At 37.5% G+C, this 18,034-nt stretch overlaps 1 protein-coding gene across 2 annotated transcripts in view; it reads right to left on the bottom strand.

The window, feature by feature from the left end:
* The window catches only part of tnr (tenascin R (restrictin, janusin)), a 476,387-nt gene that overhangs the window by 25,741 nt on the left and 432,612 nt on the right, over window positions 1-18,034 (bottom strand). Inside the window, exons 17-20 of one of the 2 annotated variants that reach the window (XM_051933130.1) lie at window positions 14,148-14,278; window positions 11,715-11,847; window positions 8,912-9,063; window positions 8,178-8,274 (exon numbers count right to left, since the gene is read on the bottom strand). In XM_051933130.1, the coding sequence (XP_051789090.1) occupies window positions 8,178-8,274; window positions 8,912-9,063; window positions 11,715-11,847; window positions 14,148-14,278 (513 nt within the window). Of the gene's footprint in view, window positions 1-8,177; window positions 8,275-8,911; window positions 9,064-11,710; window positions 11,848-14,147; window positions 14,279-18,034 lie in introns of both variants that reach the window. The other variant, XM_051933127.1, reaches the window with a different exon arrangement.

Below are 18,034 nucleotides of genomic sequence, written 5' to 3' on the forward strand. Positions count from 1 at the left end.
TTCTTGCAAGAGTCCTGTCATAATAAGAGAATGGGAGATGAGTTGGGGCAAGACTTGTGAGCAAATATACAAACTGTCCTACTTGGTAGGGTGCAAATCTGGTGTCTTGACCACTGGCAGCTTTCTATAAAAGTCCAGATGGACCAGACTAGGTAATCAAATAGAAGTCAGATTTAACCAAAGTCAGTAACATTTTCCATGCAATCATGTAGCAAAACTACTAATACTAAAGGAAGTCACTAAATGCAAAATCATAAAACAACAGGCATTAAACCAGAGGGTTCTGTTCAAAAAAGAATGCTCAAAAATGTCTCAGTTTTTTGGTGTCTCAGTTAGTTTTTCGGTTAACTTTAAAAAAAAAGTTCTGACACTGTTTAATGCTCAAAAATAAAGCTTTCCTGATACATTTTTTCATTGTTTTTCATTAAAGTTTTGTGCTTTTGAATGTGCATGGTCATTTTTATAACAGGCTGTGATAATGCTATAGGTCTGGCAACTTCTTTAGATTGTAGTAACTTGACACACAAAATGGGAGCATCCATGAAAATGAGAAACATAAAATTGTGGTACCCATATGTAAATGTTTTATGAAAAAAATTCTTGCAAAATGGCAATGAAAGTATATGACTGAAATAATGGTACAAATATTTAATTATGTATAAAACAAAGGCCAAATTAAGTAATTGGATATTGTTTTCTCTTGTGTTTTAATACCTTATGTTCTTCGTCTAATAATTCCTGACTCAGCAATTTCATTAAATAAAATATTCATTGATTTCGAGGTAAGATTGTACAGAAAAGTGTCCCTGTCATGTTATGTATGATGTAGAATATTCATCGAGACACACCTTGATTTCTATTATTTAAGAAATATGGATTAACACTAGAATTGCCAGAGCCTACGAGAAAACTCGTAAATCTGGCCCATGTTAAATCCGTTTGCACCTTTCCGTCAGCGTCTTTTGTCCTGTAAATGTGCTAATAAAGACAAGCAGCAAGCAGCCTGCTATTCCATCCCCCACCATCGCACGTGCACAAAGTTCTCCCAGCTCATGCCTTGATTGATTATCTGGGAGTGAAGTGCTGGAGTTTTAGAGTTGAAATAATAGATTGTTATTTGGAACACATGCATTTCATGTGTGTTCCGTTTCTACAGTAATCTGTGTAAACACATTGTTAAAACAGAAACTTTTTCATATTTTAGTAATAAATGTTACAAAATGTAGGCATAAACTATAGAATGTGTGAAACATGAAGTCCAAAGATCAAATAAACACTTTCACAAAAGGTTCAAGAACAATACAACAGCTTCTGCGGTGTAGTGCTAAGATTTGCTGACTTGTAATCAAGAGTCCCCGGTTCGATCCCCACTGACTCCTATATTTGCCGTTTTCAGTAGTGAGCTGCTCTTATTGTTAATATTATACAGTACACATATACATTTGGTTTGTGTCTGTAACAGCCGCTGTACATTTATAGTACTTGTAAAAGTTACCATTTTTTTCACTTTTATTCTCTCAGTCACGACCACGATGCATACTCCTTCCCCAACCGGGATCTGACGATGTTACTTTTATCTGAAACTGGGAATAACTGTAGATGTGAGTGGTGTTTTGAGGCAATGGAACTGGACATTCTCTTATCTGGATGGATAAAAGACATAGGTATATATGATATTTGGAATAACTCATTTTATGACCTGTATAGTACATTTCGGAAAACATTGTGGCATGGATGCAACATTATTTATATTATTCATATTCATTCACATAACATCTTGGGCGAGCGAACCCCCTAGTACTACAAAAAGATGAAAAATAGGAAAATATTAGAAAGACAGTGTTAAAATGGAACAAAAGAAGTAAAAAATAAGTCATAATGTAGCTGAGCCATGACACTAAGCAATTGTGGCACTTCATACCAGATTATACTGGTCTACCTATCATGCTAAAACACCTGAGGGTACAAAAAGGAAAATAAAAAAAATAAATAAATTAAGATGTACTGCTGTGTTTGGAATGGCTAGCCAAACCACAAATAGGCAGGGTTACTTAAATTTGTGAAATGCAGAAATCAGACTCAGAAACATAAAAGTTATTATCTAATATGTTTAACCTAACTTTGTCATATATTTATAGTAGTTGAAAAACTATAATATTCTAATGAAGGAGTTGAAAGGGGTCTTGTACAAAGCAGCTTGTCATTGTTTTATTTCTTGAATTCCGATAGCCATTAACTATGTAGGTGACGATTATTTTTTTGCTGGGATCACTTATGATCCTTCTTAACCTTGCTGTACTCTTAATGGAAAGGGAATTGTAGCAGAAAAATATTCAAAGTAAAATGTAAAGTTCTATTCAAAAATGACTTTTATGCTAACACATCTTCCTCAAGAGGAACTGGTGCTGTTGGGCTTTCTTGTAAACAGTATGAGCATGCTGAGAGATAGACAGAGAGCCATCGTAATACACGCTGAAGTACTTAACAGCAGGAATGTGTACCGCAACTTGTCCCTTCAATCTTAAAAGGTTGAAGAAGGGTTTGGGAGTGAGGTATGCTAGACATTCTGTAAACCCTACAGCTCAAATGTATAGTTCTGGGAATAAAGAGGCAGGCTTCCAATTGAGGAAAAGCACATAAGCAGGTTGGAGTTCAGTTATTCTCCAGGACAGTATTATTAAAACTGCTGTATAAAACAGTTCAGTTGTTGAACAGTGGAAGCCGTGTTGCAGCACATGGTCTTGGCTGGCTTTTAGGGTTTGTTTTCTATTTAAATTACCATTTACTTTGTTTTTGTAGTTGCAATTGGCCATCTCTGTTACCCTTTGCTAATTTCTTTGGAATTAATCTGCTTATGTCTTGCCATGGACTGACACCTTGCATTTCTAGTCTTGTGTGCAGTGCTGCCAAGATAGCTCTCCCTCTGTGACTCTGAATTGGACTAAATGGTTTTAGTTTTATTCAACATTTATCAGTCATGGTGACTATATGTGCTTGCCCCAATAAATTAAACAGCACTATATGGAATGTTCATCTATCCCTCATTGAACCACCTTGTCAGCCTGAGCCTATCCTCACAAAACTGGGTATAAGGCAGGAATCTAGTCTGGTCTTAGGGGTCAGTGAACTGCAGGACACATTTGTGTACAGATTCACATTAGCACCGGGCCAGCACAGAACCACCAGGTACCCTAATGTGTAGATCTTTAAAATGGGGTTGGTCGGTGTAGTAAAATTATATTACATAGGCACACAATATCCTAATTGACAGTTACCAAGTCAAGTTAAGGCGGTTGTCATGAGTATGTTATACAATGAAGTGTGTATTAGCATATCTCCTTAGAACAGCTGACAAAATACACTCCCTAAAACTACCTGATTATGAATAGATGAGAGATTAATAAACTGTAACAGGTGAAAGTGTGGCTAGTGTAGAATAAAACAAGTTACCACCAAGGCATACATTGGGAGCTCTGTTACTATCAAGAGTGTCTCATGTGATGGGCAATGACATGCTTTGTGGAAGCCTTATTGAACGTATTTGAAATAAGTGCACTTCAGAAAGTAAGAAACTAATCACAGCTCTATTAGATGGACAATAGGTGATACAAAGAAAAACTTTTCTTACCATTTAATTAAAAAACACAGCATGTGCAATGCATCAGTCATAAATATGATCCCAAACACTATTCTAATTACATTAGACATAATTATCCATTCATTTCGTTATTGTGAGGAACCATGCAAAATACAGTACACATGAGCAAGGTGAGAAAGGTGAAAACAGTAAGCAATTAAGAACTTGAGCTCTTCTGGTGAAAGAAATAGAGACCAAAGTGGACTTTAAAGTGAAATCAGTTATAAATGTCATTTAAATGAAACAGAGATACAAATGGAGGATTTGCAGCCACATCTATTCCCCATTTTGCAAGTTTTAATGTTTCAATATAAAGAAAATAGATAGCACTTTAAAAGAATCACTTTAACAGTACGGTACTGATTTTGGCCATGATTCTCCTTTCCTAAAAAGGAAAAAAGACTAGGAACAGCATTACAATGCAACTTTTTTGGCATCAGATGTTTGTTGAGGTTAAGAATTACCATTGTGATGCCAAGTGCATTTTCTAAAGGGCTTGTGATACCTGAAAAATGTTTTTGTTTTAGCTGTATCTGCCAGCCTATTGTTAGCCTAGCCCAAAGACAAAAACTCACTTAAAGTAGGCAACAAAGGACAAAGTACTCAGAGATTAGAGTAAAACAGCAATTATCTTGACTTTTAAACCTTATCTAATTTCTCGTAACAAACTACTGTTAAGGCATAAAAAGCAGAACATTGTCACAACAAGGCAGCATACTGAAGAATAAAGAAGGTTGAATGGGATGATAGCAATGCCAGAGACAGCTAAAACCAAAACCAATGATCTTACCTTTGAGAATATGACTTCTTCTCTACCCTGGCGCCTTGCGAGTTTGCCCCAGATTCCTTCTTGTTCGTGTGATGCACTTATGTGATGTAAAGGCCAAGAGAACTGAAGATGACATCTGGCTAAAGCTGTCCAATTGTGTATTTGACCAATGAAAAAATCCTTTCCTTGAATTTGCTTTAGAGCAAAGTTATTGAGTGCCTTTATTTTGACTATTCTGGCTTTGCTCTTGGCCATTTAGTTTTGTTTGTTTTTCCATTTTGCTAGTCTTTTGTGTCTTTTCTCTAGTATTTTTGCCTACATTGTGTTTTTTGATATCTACCTGTTTTGACCTTTTAGACTGCAGATATATTTTACATTACCTGTTCTTCCTGACTGCTCTCCTTCTAGCTTATCTGGATTTTCATCCCCATTTTTCTTGCTCAACACGATTGGGCCTCGTTCCAAGGATCACCCTAGTGGCTCAGTGTTTATGTCACAAAAGCTGTAGCCAAGATCTCACAATAAGCCAGTGATCACCTTCGAAGTCTTGGTTGTAAGAGGCATGCCTGTCATTACTAATGGGTACAGTCTCATTAACAGTAGAGGCATCTGAATTCAGTAATTTTTTAGACTGAATGCTTACGGCAGCATTTATTGGACTGATTCTGTGTTTCTAAATCTTTTGCAATTTTTCAGACATTGATCAATAATATGCTGAAACCACATTGACGAGTTCCTTCTACGTTGTACACTATCAGACAATGCACAGAAAAACCAGTGAAACTAAACAGCTACAAAGACAATGTGGGCTTTGAGAGATGCAGAACTTATAGCTAAAGCAAAAGAAATGTCCACTAAGCTGGCAGAGTGGTGTTCAAGTTCATCTGACAGAGTGTCCAGTCAGGCAGGATGTTATTTTTTAGGAGAGATAAAGATAAGTAATCTTTCTTAAGAAGATAAAACAAAAAAGATCTGTTACACAAGTTTCTTTTGAAAGCATTAGCAAAACCAAAATTCTTGGCTGATTAGAACTCAATTCAAAATAAAGAGATTTTACAAAATTGTTTTTTGCTCTAGCACTTGTCTCTATGAAGTTGTACACATTTTTGGATTTTTACTTAACGCAAATTGCCATCAAATATACAGTATCATGGCTGCCTCTGTGGCACAGGTCATATGGCATATGCATCTCACATGTCCAGCAATCCTGTAGCACCATAGCAGCCAGACACAAAATATAGTGACACTGATGTTATCTAGAAATGCAAAACAGTAATTCTCATAATTAAACAAATACATTAGCCTCTTAGAATTTTGAATATCAATTATGTTTTGAGCTTTGTTGTGAAAACATTTCTCTTTCCTTGCTAATTCAGGTTAACAATGTATTTACTGGTTCATGATCCTCTGCCTTGGTGTGCTGCTAAGTTTATAATATTGTCCTCACAGGTGGCGCAGTGGTAGTGCTGCTGCTTTGCAGTAAGGAGACTGTGGAAGATTGTGGGTTCGCTTCCCAGTTCCTCCCTATGTGGATAGTGCTTTGTGTACTGAGAAAAGCGCTATATAAATGTAATGAATTATTATTCTTGACAGTACACTAAGATTGCTCCTCTTAACTAAAAAAACAACAAAAAAAAGGTCAGGTATCTTTCATAGCTTGTCACACTTGCACATCAGAGGATCTCCTCACAGGCTTGATTGAGGTATTTGATAATCTGCCAGGGTGAGAGGGGGTGCTGTCGCTAACTTTCTTTTCTCCTTCTCTCCCACAGCTCCAAGAAACCACCCAGTGAGAGCACTTAGCTCCGCCCCTTTGTGTGACATAAGGACCTCGGCTGCCCAGAAGGAAGCATCTTTTGCACTAAGAGTGACCTACCGGATAGAGCTCCAGTGATTGACCCCTTTATTCAATGGCATCGAGTTGAATAATTTGTTGCTTTGCCCAATAGACTATTTACACTGTTGTCAAGAGGCATGATTCTTATTTGGACTGTTGTCATTAAACAGGACGAGCCAATTGGTGTCCCAACTTTTCATTTGTGCAGCAACCTGTCATTCCTGCACTCGACCACAAGATATTACCTGATTTCCATTTAGGAAGTCTGTGACTGTGGCAACAACATCGTAAGGTCTTACTAACTACTCACTGCATCTTGAGGTAAACATTGCAACTTGAGAGAAATTGTCCTGCTATTAAAATCCCAAGATTTCTTGAAAAAAAGAGTTTGCTGCTTCAGTCAGTACTGTTCTCACAGATACTGTATACAATAGATAGAAACTTCCAGTCCAAAGCTAAACATATTATGGTGAAGAACTAAGTGCAGGTTGCCAAATGGGTTCCTAAGACTCTACAACAATGGGATGACAATTTACTTTGTGCATTGAAGCTGAAGTATGCCATGAAGGAGGATTACAACTACAGGGTTACAAGATGTTCTCTGACCTTCCACATGTTTCACTATCTCAGAGTGGTAATGAAGATGCATTGTTTCATATAAACTCATTTTTAACTAAAACAGAATTCTCATTATGTGAGAGCTGAGCCAAGGAGGGCAGAGAATGTGTGTATCAAAACTTTGGAAGAAACCATGAAAAACTGCTATATGCTGACTTTAATATTTCTGTTTCTCACTGTTCCGACTTCTGTGATTTATAGGATGACTATGGCTTCCAGGTTTTAGAACTAAAACAAGCAGGGTAAGATGAAAAAGAAGTAGAAATCCTCTACAAATTCAGGACAGCATAAGAGATGCAGACTGAAAAGGATGAGATAACTCATTTCTGTAATACAAAGGACATCTGTAACATTTTGTGAAAGGTCCTTGTGGGCCTGCCTTCAGAAAAAAAAGTTATTTTGTAGAAGTTACCCAGCACTTAAAGAAGTAACTGGGAAATTCAGAAAAGATAAGGGCCGAAAAGTAGATAAGAAGCTATACAAGAGGTTGGCAAAGCCTTGAGTGAGCTTAGCCACTCAGGACCTTCTTGCAGTACAGAAAACAGCACACACACATACACACGCACACACACACACACGCACACACACACACACACACAGAGTATATCTGAGTACTAAAAAGAGAATTTTTTTTCTAGGCTAAGATTCTGTTGCTATGGTAACTCTTGGAGGAGGCTGACTGCTCAAAGGACAGCTTGTTTTAAAACACCCCAGTCCTCTTCAGCTTATATAGTTTGTCTCATGGATATCGCACTTGGCTCGTCATTGACCACCCTCATCTTCATGAATCAGGAACTATATCTGGAAAGATTGTCTCTATAAATAAATAAATCTGTACTCTACTAGACTAGACTGTTATGTCTGGAGAATTACAGGGCCCTGTGAAAGCCCCAAAGGGACTGAAATAATATACATACATTTTTTTTGTCAAGCATTTTATTTCTGGAAATTCAAATATTCTTTCCACTATCCAATTCCATGGTAAAAGTACAGATTAGACACTAAGTGAAGAAACAAATGTAAAAGTCCACTAATAGTTATTATTTCATTTCAGATAAGATCACAATACAGTATAGGTCTTTCAATGATCACCTTTTTCCTGCCTAATATTCTTTTGAATTTGAGAGAGCTAATAATTCTTCAGAAATGACAGTTAAATAAAGATGAGCAATGCAAACACAGCCCCAGAGCAACCTTCATGTCAGTCATTCAGGCTGTTCTGCAAAAGTCACACTTTCCTTTTGTTTCTTAGTGCATCAGTATATTCCAAGAACAACAATGGGAACTGAGGATGAAAAAAAAAGAAAAAATCTTACCAAGCCAGAACTCATTCTCCAGGTTGCCGAATCCAACTTTATAATCATTCCACTTTCTGGCAAAATCTGTCAAGCCATTCTGTCGCCTTTGGAATACCTAAAAGTTATCAGAATTCCAACTGATCAAAAAAGTAATAAAGGTGTAGAAAGCAAAAAAAAAAAGTGCTCGGAAAACTGAAACTGTCTGTAAATATCTATGCATGCCTTAATTTTCTAAACCTATTTTTTCCAAGTCTGGATCGGATGTCAGTAAACCAAATCTGAAGCCTGCACTCTTAGCAGGGCAATTCAGCTTCAGTACACTGTAATCATTATAGAAACTGTACTGGAAAAACAAATTGTGGGGTAATAATAATATACTTTATATTCTAAAATGGCAAGGCCTGGGTCTGAAGTAACACCCCATCCCTACAGCTGTAAGAAAACAAAGACACCATGTTGTTCATGAGTTAAACAGCTACGTCAGATAGTAAGAGACTCAAAGTTGAAATGAATGTTAATTACTGAACATATGGTAGTCTTTCAGAAACATATTAATCAGTCAAACAAAAGGATTTCATGAAAGAAGTTATAAAACATTTCACTCAGTGCTATCCCTTACTTAACTATATATGTCCAAAATATCTCTGAGACCAAAGTGAATTATATAAACATACATGAATTTATGTACATTTGTACCGAAATGATGACACGTCTTTCTATATTTAGCTTTCCTAAGCTTTAGCCTTACTTACAATCCAGCCTCCACTATCGGTAGTCATGTCACAGTACACTTGAACTCCTTGATTTGGGTCCTTGTTTATGTAAATAGTGTAAATGCCACTAAGGGTTTCACCATTCAGAAGGTGCTGCGCACAGTTCTGGGGCATGGCAAAGAGACGACTGCCTAGAAAAACAAAACAAAAAAAAATAAATAAAGATAATCTAGACATCTACCACCTGAAAATAGGTACTGCAGTAACTAAAATGCCCTTTTAAAATGCACAGCAGAAATGTCTGTTCTTCATGATATACAAGTAACATAACAATGATGACTAATAAATGAAATAAAGCAATTTTCTTTCAGTAACATTTCAGAAATAATGACAGAAAATCAATATAAAGTCTAAGGAGGATTACTCAAGTAAGGTATGTTTAATAATACTTTTTATTTTTAATGCTAACTTTACAGTTTAATTAAGTATGTTGATTGTTGTTGGGGCTAAACTGGATAAAGTGGGCATATAAAATGGAGGGATGGCAGTAAATGTCATACATAAATCTAATTCAACTGGAAATATATCAACTCTGCATGACCTCAGTTTTACCAAGAACTTTCATAGTTGGTTACTTAGCAAATGTGAACATAACTAAAAAATCTTTTATTTCAATTTATATTAGGTCAAAGAAAAAATATTCTTCATTAACACTATGAATATTGACTGCATCTGTTATGCATTGAAATACTTTAAATAACTAACAGCACTGACAGCACACAAGTAAGTGTGAAGGTGTTTGTTGAGTGTGGCTTGTAGTTGACTGGTGTCCTATCCAAAGTTGATTCCTATCTTATACCCAGTGCTGCTGAGAGAGATTCTAGTTGCTTGTGACCCTTAGATGGGTAGATGGAGTGATCATTTTTCTGGTATATAGCCAAAATATTGTGGCTTTAACGTTATTTTTACAGTAAGATAATCTTGAGTCATTAGGCTCTGAAGAAAATACCTGTGAAAAAATGTGTTACCTACAGCTTTCAGAAATCTTAATCGACTTTCCATTTTCTTAATGTGATGTAAAATAAAATTGCCTGAACATAATCCATTGCTCCACTTTTGTGTTACTTTCAAGATGAACTGAATAGTAAGACATCTGCAAGATCAGACCATTTCTGGCAGAGAATGCAGCACAACTCCTAGTCTAGGCTTTGGTCTTATCATGTCTGGACTATTGCAACTCTCTGTTGGCACAAGTACCAGCATGTGTCACCAAGCTGCTGTGGATAATACAAAAAGTAGAGGTACATCTGGTGTTCAGCAGCCTAGGTGCGCGCACATGTCACTCCTCTTTATAGATCTCTACATTGGCTCCTTGTAGCAGCACATATTAAGTTAAAATCCTTGATGCCTTCCAATTGAGTAATCAGTGGTCAGAACCTATATACATGTAGACACTCATGCTTCTTCTCGCCTGGTCCAGTATGCTGATGAATGTTGTCTGGTGATGCCACTTCTGTGTAGCATCAAATCTCAATCAGGTTGCTCATTCCACTGTCTGCATTCGAAATTCTAACTCCTTTAGTGTGTTTAAGAAGCATTTGATTTCTCTGTAGACAGGTGAATTTCTGTCTCACTAATATTGGCTGTTAGATATTAGTAACCAAGTAAATGTAACTAGCTTGCTTTTTGTTGTGAGCTCTTCACTTGTCATGATCAATTTTGTAGCCTGTCCTGTAACACTTGTTCTCAAACAGTCCCTCAGAAAGATGTTTATTCAGTTATGTTGACCTCTTTTGTAAGTGAGCAAATAAATGTACATGTAAGTCCAGGTTTTAAATAAGACAGCCACAGAGATGTGCAAATATTTTCTTTAGGGGCTCGGCTAGAGGATAGTCAGAATTGTAGTAAGTAATTACAATGTAGTAATTGTAGATCATTTTATCTTTTACCAAAACCAAGTCGCTAAACTGAATTGCAGGTCAAGAAACAAACAAAATAAAAACAAGAATTGTTTTCCTAATTAAATCCTTGATCAAGCAATAGTCTCTTGCAAGTCTTCCCTTTAATGGTCCTAAAGTTCAGACGTCCCTAATTGCGCACTGCCAGAAATGTAATGATGTCTTATGTTGAGAAGTACACAAACATGTGCCCAGCAATAAACACCCTTTCTAACAGCAACATAGAACTGCCCATGTAAACATTATCCGCAATGGTGGCGTCCACAGAAAAACACACAAAACAGCAACACAATGACATACTGGCAAAAATGATAAAATATAAAGAAAGAAAGTAAAAATTAATAATATTCTGAAAAATAAAATAAAAACAATCTCTAGCTTATTCCTAATGCCCAGAGCATTTTTATGTTGTTCGTATTCTTCATGTACAATTTACGAGAAAAACTCTAAAAATTGTTTGTCTATCAATGACTGCCTTGATGTGCATAAGCTTATACTATCACAATGTGTTAGAATTTAAAATTAGAAATTCTAAAGAGCTGTAAACTCTCAACTATATTCATCCCACTTTGTGGAGTGCTTTAACACCCATCCATGTAGTTTCAGAGGATTTAAACTTTATACGCACAGTCCATTCATCTAAAGGGATGTGAGGACCAAGAGAAGCTGCACTCAGTCAACTGCATGATGTCGCCTCACTAACCTTAACAGCCTAAGTGACCAAGGGCTCCATCTTCATATGAAAGACACTGCTTAGTTTACAGGATGTCCAGTCTGCATTACTTATCATGTTGTTGATTACACTGTGGATTGTAGTCCATAATGACAACTAGAGACAAACTGAGCTACATGATATGTCAGAAAAAAAGCAGAAACCAACGTACTGGTGGTGAAAGTGGTGAGGACGGAGTCACTAGTTTCAGCACCATGAGCAGCATTTAACCTGACCGAATACTCAGTGGTTTCTGAGAGGCCTTCCAGCCGGATCCATGTGTCTTCAGAGTCCAAGATCAATTCCTATGAAATAAGAGACAAACAGATCTGAATGTGAAAAGAAGAAATCTTGAGTAGTGTTGTTCAGGCTAAATTTATAAAGAATATGGCAGGCTCTTGTCTTTCTTGTCTTGTCTCTAAAGCAAAAACCAACATTTGCATTTAGAATGAAAAAGAGCCTTTGGAGACGAGTCCTCCCCAAAGGGCCCATAACACACTTTGCAGAATCCTTAAGTCATATTTAACATGTATTTGTTTTGCAGACCGGTTTCTGCTCCTTGTTGTTTTCTAATAACTGTACTAAGGTAGTGCACAAAATACCTGACAGCTCTGGCTGAGTGACTCTCCATCTGTTCATATACAGTCATTTATATACAATATTTGTTGTACTTTCTGTCATATAAAATGGTATGTTTTTTCTTCTTCATTTACTGCCAACATGCTGTTGCATAAGTTGTTTAAAGAAAGACAAAAATCGTCAACTGTTTATTCATTGAAATGGTATTTGTAAAACGCATTACCCATTAAGGACGGAGACTCTGAATAAGCTTGGGAAGTTCTGTTTAAGACCTAAAAAAGTAAAACTACCATCCATCCATCCATCCATTTTCCAACCCGCTGAATCCGAACACAGGGTCACGGGGGTCTGCTGGAGCCAATCCCAGCCAACACAGGGCACAAGGCAGGAACCAATCCCGGGCAGGGTGCCAACCCACCGCAGGACACACACAAACACACCCACACACCAAGCACACACTAGGGACAATTTAGAATCGCCAATCCACCTAACCAGCATGTCTTTGGACTGTGGGAGGAAACCGGAGCGCCCGGAGGAAACCCACGCAGACACGGGGAGAACATGCAAACTCCACGCAGGGAGGGCCCGGGAAGCGAACCCGGGTCCCCAGGTCTCCCAACTGCGAGGCAGCAGCGCTACCCACTGCGCCACCGTGCCGCCCATGCTTTGTCAGTATAAAGTAATTTTTTTGCATATATCTAGTATACTTTCAGCCTTGTTTGGCTAAACATGACTGCATGCAGGTAAAGATGCAAAAATATTCTGTAATCTTAAAGAATGAACATCCTCTCAGCCCCAGTTTAGGTCCTATCATTTCTAAACTTACATTGTAGGGACAATCTAGGCATAAGGTACATCATGTCGTCTTCTGTATAATGAGCTTCCAGTTATCAAAACAAGACATCAGCCCTTTAATAGCATCAGATTCAACTATGATCCAGCCACAGTGAGGATATAGACTTTGCAAAATGGATACATACTACTTTTAAAAAAAGTATCCACACTCTCTATAATATATTACATATTAATTAACTCACAGTGTGAATCCATATCTTCCTGTGCGCACATTTTCCTCTGCCACAAGAATAATAATGAAAAGTATACATGGTAGCAAATTTAATTTTCCAAAAACTGCTCATGCAGGCCTTCATACTGAAGTCATTCCTTTATTATTTCTGCCACCTAGTGGCTTATGAGATAAACTGTCATTTTCCTCCTCGCTTTATTCTGTAATTTTACTGTACTAATAAGAAATATATGTGTTCACTGTATGGAATTATAAGAAATCTGCATCACATTAATTATAAGGTTAAGTCATCTACACATTGGGAAATACATTTTAAAATTAAAAGGTAAAATAACACATGTAAGCCACTGTTTAATAAGGCAGGTGATATCCATCTAAACTGACAATAATAAAAGCAAGTATAAAGTGAAATTAATTTGTATTATAGAGAGTTAATGGCCATGTATGCACATTTAGGTGTTAATTTAACAATGGTGTTTCGTTTTTCGTGAAAATGTTACTGAAATTGAAAAAAATCATTCTAAAACAAATTTGTATTAAATTTAACTATGAAGTAAATGGCACATATTAATCTTCTGTATTTAATCATTATTTGTTAAAGTTCCAGTTTTTATTACTGACTCATTTATTATTAGACAGAACATCACTTCTTACTTGATTTAAAACAAACCGGCACATCTTCCTTATCATGCTATGAACAAAAGAATACATTAATAAAAAGTTTTCTTGCTCAGGCTATTTTTCACATATTCCCGAGGAGTTATGCCTGTTGCTGGGTGATAGCAATATAATTGATTTACCTCACTTCACCTGAGGACTGAAATGTAATTGCTGGGTTAAAGTGATTCCTTCATCTTGATCTGAATTCTAACAATCTTGTTAAAGAATTAGCTTACTAAAGCAATTCGCAGGCTGGAAGGCCGTGCCTGGGAAGCTTCCTTCTTTGTCTAGTCTTTATGTGCAGAATTAAAGAAGACATGGCCATATAAGCACAGTTACCTTTCTGTTTCGGTCAGCAGTTGTGTAGGTGAGCACATAGTTGTCAATGTCAGAGACTGGAGGCTTCCAAGCAATTAGGGCGCTTCGATGGGTCACTTCAGTAGCTGTCAAGTTCTGTGGAGCATCCATAGCTTTAAAAATAAATAATGGGAAGCATTAGAACACAGCATTTCAGGCTGATTTGTCAATTTATCAGCTGTCACACAGTGTCATATCTCCAGGGCTATCCTTAGCCCAGTATCTATTCACAAAACAAAAAAACAAGCCCCTGAAAAGGAGTAAATATTATAAAAAATGGCTGTGGCTTTGCAAAAGTGCCCTTTCACTTTAGAAGTCACTATGGAAAACAGATTGATTACCAATGAAAGTAAAAACATAATGTCAGGCAGGGCACGTTGTGAAAGGCATCTGCCCTACTATATAGGAGTAAGACGCTTTCTTTTTGTAAATTGCCATTCGGTTCTCAGCACATACTCAGTTAAAGGTAAATTGGCCTGATTGACGGCTCAGGTGTGTACAGCTCATCCTTAAATTAAACAACTGCATGAGCAACAGAGAGGAAAAATAGATAAAGAGAGGGAGAACCCAGTATAGCCATTACAAGCTCTGCTGAAAGCGACAATGATTGTAGAGGAGGTGCTGCAGAGAGCACCAAAGTGACCTGCTGTCACAAGCGCTCTATTTCTTTTCTCTATTTATTGGTTTGTACATACCCAGGTTCACATCTTGAGAAGAAATTTGTGTCATTGCTGGCATTATATGGCTCATAATTGACAGGCACAGTATTGGATATTTCATTTCAGGGGTACTGTTAATAAAAGGCAACAGGGAACTGGGGAAAAAGTGGCAACTTTTCAGTTTGGTGTACAAAATAAAACCATGATGTCTCAGAAGATTCTGTATTTTTGGCCTAAAAGTGTCTCCAATTCATATATAGTAGATGACAATGTTGGCTCCATCTTTCTGTCTATCCCACCATAGGAGGTTTTCTAGCATGTAGACTGAGGGCCATATTCCTAAGGGACACAATGTCGAAGGTTTGATGCGCACCTAATGCTAACCTCACATGATACTCACACATAGGTGATGACTTAGGCTGTTATTAGGCAAAAGAAGAATTGTTTAAGTACCATCTATGAAGAAACAGCAATAAAATACATTAGGGGATAATTCTCCAGTTAGAACAGTTTTGGTACGGCCATAACATTTTAAGTACCTTTTGCTGAAACTTGATGCTTCAAAATCGAAAGCTGGTGAAATACTTTCACAGTAAATCAGCATATTTCTGAAGTAAAATTCATAGGCCTCCTCTGCCCCTCTAAAAAGAAACTCTACTGTACAGAGCAGAATTATGTCAAAATATCAAACTTCTTCTATTAATTGGGCTCCACTACAAGAAAGTAATTACCTAGAGGGGCTAATGTAGTTTTATTGCCAGTGACAAAAGCCAAGTCTACAAGCCTACATCAGCCATAACCAGAGAAGATAAATTAATTTTATAACCTTCTTTAAAAAATACATTTTCCAGAGTCCAATGATTGTGGCCAAGAGTGCTAACATTCCAACTTCATGTATTGTGGAAGTCTAGTTTGCCCCATAGGCTAAAGCTAAAGTATGACAAATTCTTTATACTGACACCGCCTCAATGTTTGCTGACAAGTTCTCCTCCCTAGTGGAGAAAGTACAGTATGTCCTCTGTGCCTGCAATTCAAAGATCACTGAACATTCCAGTGTTAAACTCACTTGACAATTCTTGAAGTGATATGTTTGTTGGCTTACTGTCAACTGGAACATGATTTCAGGTTGTATAATTTGAAGTCATAATACAGAATTTAAGTGTCTTAGTTTAGACTTGCTCTGCCAATACATGACAGATCATAATCATATATTCGTAGCCTTTTCAAAAATGTCAGACACAGCAATCCATTAACTACAGTACAAGTTGGCCCTTGTAAGTTCTCTGAGCATTGTTTTCAGCTTTTCTAGTTATTTTTTATGTTAACCTGTTCAAACCATTGATCATGGTGCCATATCCAATGAAAGTTCAGATACTAAAGACAACATGAGAATTAAAAGATTGCAGACTTGATTCTAATTTTCTAATATTTAGCATAGTGGAAAAACATGTAGTGACACTCCTTGGTGAAATCCTCAGGTTCTGTCTAAAATCTCTCATCATAAATTCCCACTAAAAGTATGAGTGTATGTAGATGTCATTCCAAGAAACAGAAATTATTGTAATGCAAGATTCTGTGTTTGTTGTACTGGATTCTGCAGGAACAAAACATGGAACTATGGAAAGAAACATGAGGTTCTGTGGTATAGTAGGACCGCGGCCCAGAAAGGCCCATTTTAAATAAATAACTCTGCGATATGCTGAGAAGAAGGCTCATCTCTAGGTTTATGAGAAGTGGTCAGCTGACTGTGCGTTGCCTTGCTGGCACATGCGGATGGTCTGATTGTCTCATTATTAGCCTGGGGTGGCAATCAGGCAATCGCACCAGCAACTGCTTCCCAGCACATAAAAGGGGAGTGCAAAGGATCGGAGGAAAGAGACAGGAAAGGACATCAGCGAGGCAGTTTAAGGAAAGAAAGAGAAGCAGGCAGGAAGACGGGAGAGAGAGCCGGTGCAGGTGTGAGAGAGACAGAGAATGAACCAGGAAGCTGGCACCTGTGAGGACAGCCCCTCTAAGGAGCGATAAGGCATCTCTCTGGAAAGCTGTTGACGAGGATCACTCCAGTTGAGTGACATGGGAGTTGGAATGACTAGGTGGTGAAGGCGGCTCACTGCAGAAGTCCAGGAAGGCACCGGGAGTCGGCAAGACTCAGACGGGGAGCCCCACTGTGAGCATCATGGCCTTTGGGGACCTGAGCCTTGGGTCTGGATGAGGTGCCCTGTTATAGCCATGGAGTGGCAGGGACCCGGACCCTTAGAAGGATGATAGGTGCCTGTCAGATAGATGTCTCCTTGGCTGCAAAGTCCCATTAGGACAAGCTGAGGAGACCGCTATTTTAAAGGAGTGCACCCAGGCTCAAGTTTTTAAAGACTGTTTCAGGTCATGTTTTAACCTCACTTTAACTGATAATGGGATTGTTTTTAACCTCCACAGCACTTTGTTTTATGGATTATTTATTTATTTATTGGACATTTTGCACTGCACAATTTTTGAACACTCTTTAGATTTGTTTGCTTTTCAATAAAAGCACTGAGCACTGTTCGACCTTCTCCTTGCTTTATGTGGTGTCCTCATTTGTTTGGCTCATCCCTTAGAAATGTTATTGGTGGTGGTGGGTTCAAGAGGCTCCCGGTGGGACCTGGTAGTTTGGGGCTGACCCACAGGTTCTTTGCCAGCCTTTTGAGCTGTTACTGAATTTTTAGACAGACAGCCTTCGGACTTTGTATAATGAAACAACTTTGCGTGCAAAATATTGCACCCCACTTAGAAGAACCTATTGTTTGTCAACAAAGTGGAGAGTTGCTGTTTTATAAAGTTTGATACCACCATCAATGTCAATTAAATCAATTATTTAATCAAGTGGAATACCTCCTGTAGCTAATTTCCTATTACTGACCTCTTCGTTATTTGAAAAAAATGACTGTACTTTCTATTCTTAATCACTAAATGCAATTTCCCACACAATGCCCTTAATAAAATTTACTTGCTCTGTGATTTTTCTTTTAATGTTAAAATGCTGAAACATATTTTATGGTTATTTTTCAAAAATATTTCAAGAGTTAAATTACAGTTGTTATCATTGATATCTGTGATAACTACTATAGAGGTGCTTTTACCTTCCTAAGTGTCACACTCATCATGTAGACCTATCAGTAATGTCTCACATCTTTCCTGAACCCAGTTGGATAAGGATTCTTTTTAATATATCTC

Source organism: Erpetoichthys calabaricus, chromosome 10 (genome assembly GCF_900747795.2).
Source record: "Erpetoichthys calabaricus chromosome 10, fErpCal1.3, whole genome shotgun sequence".
NCBI lineage: Eukaryota > Metazoa > Chordata > Cladistia > Polypteriformes > Polypteridae > Erpetoichthys > Erpetoichthys calabaricus.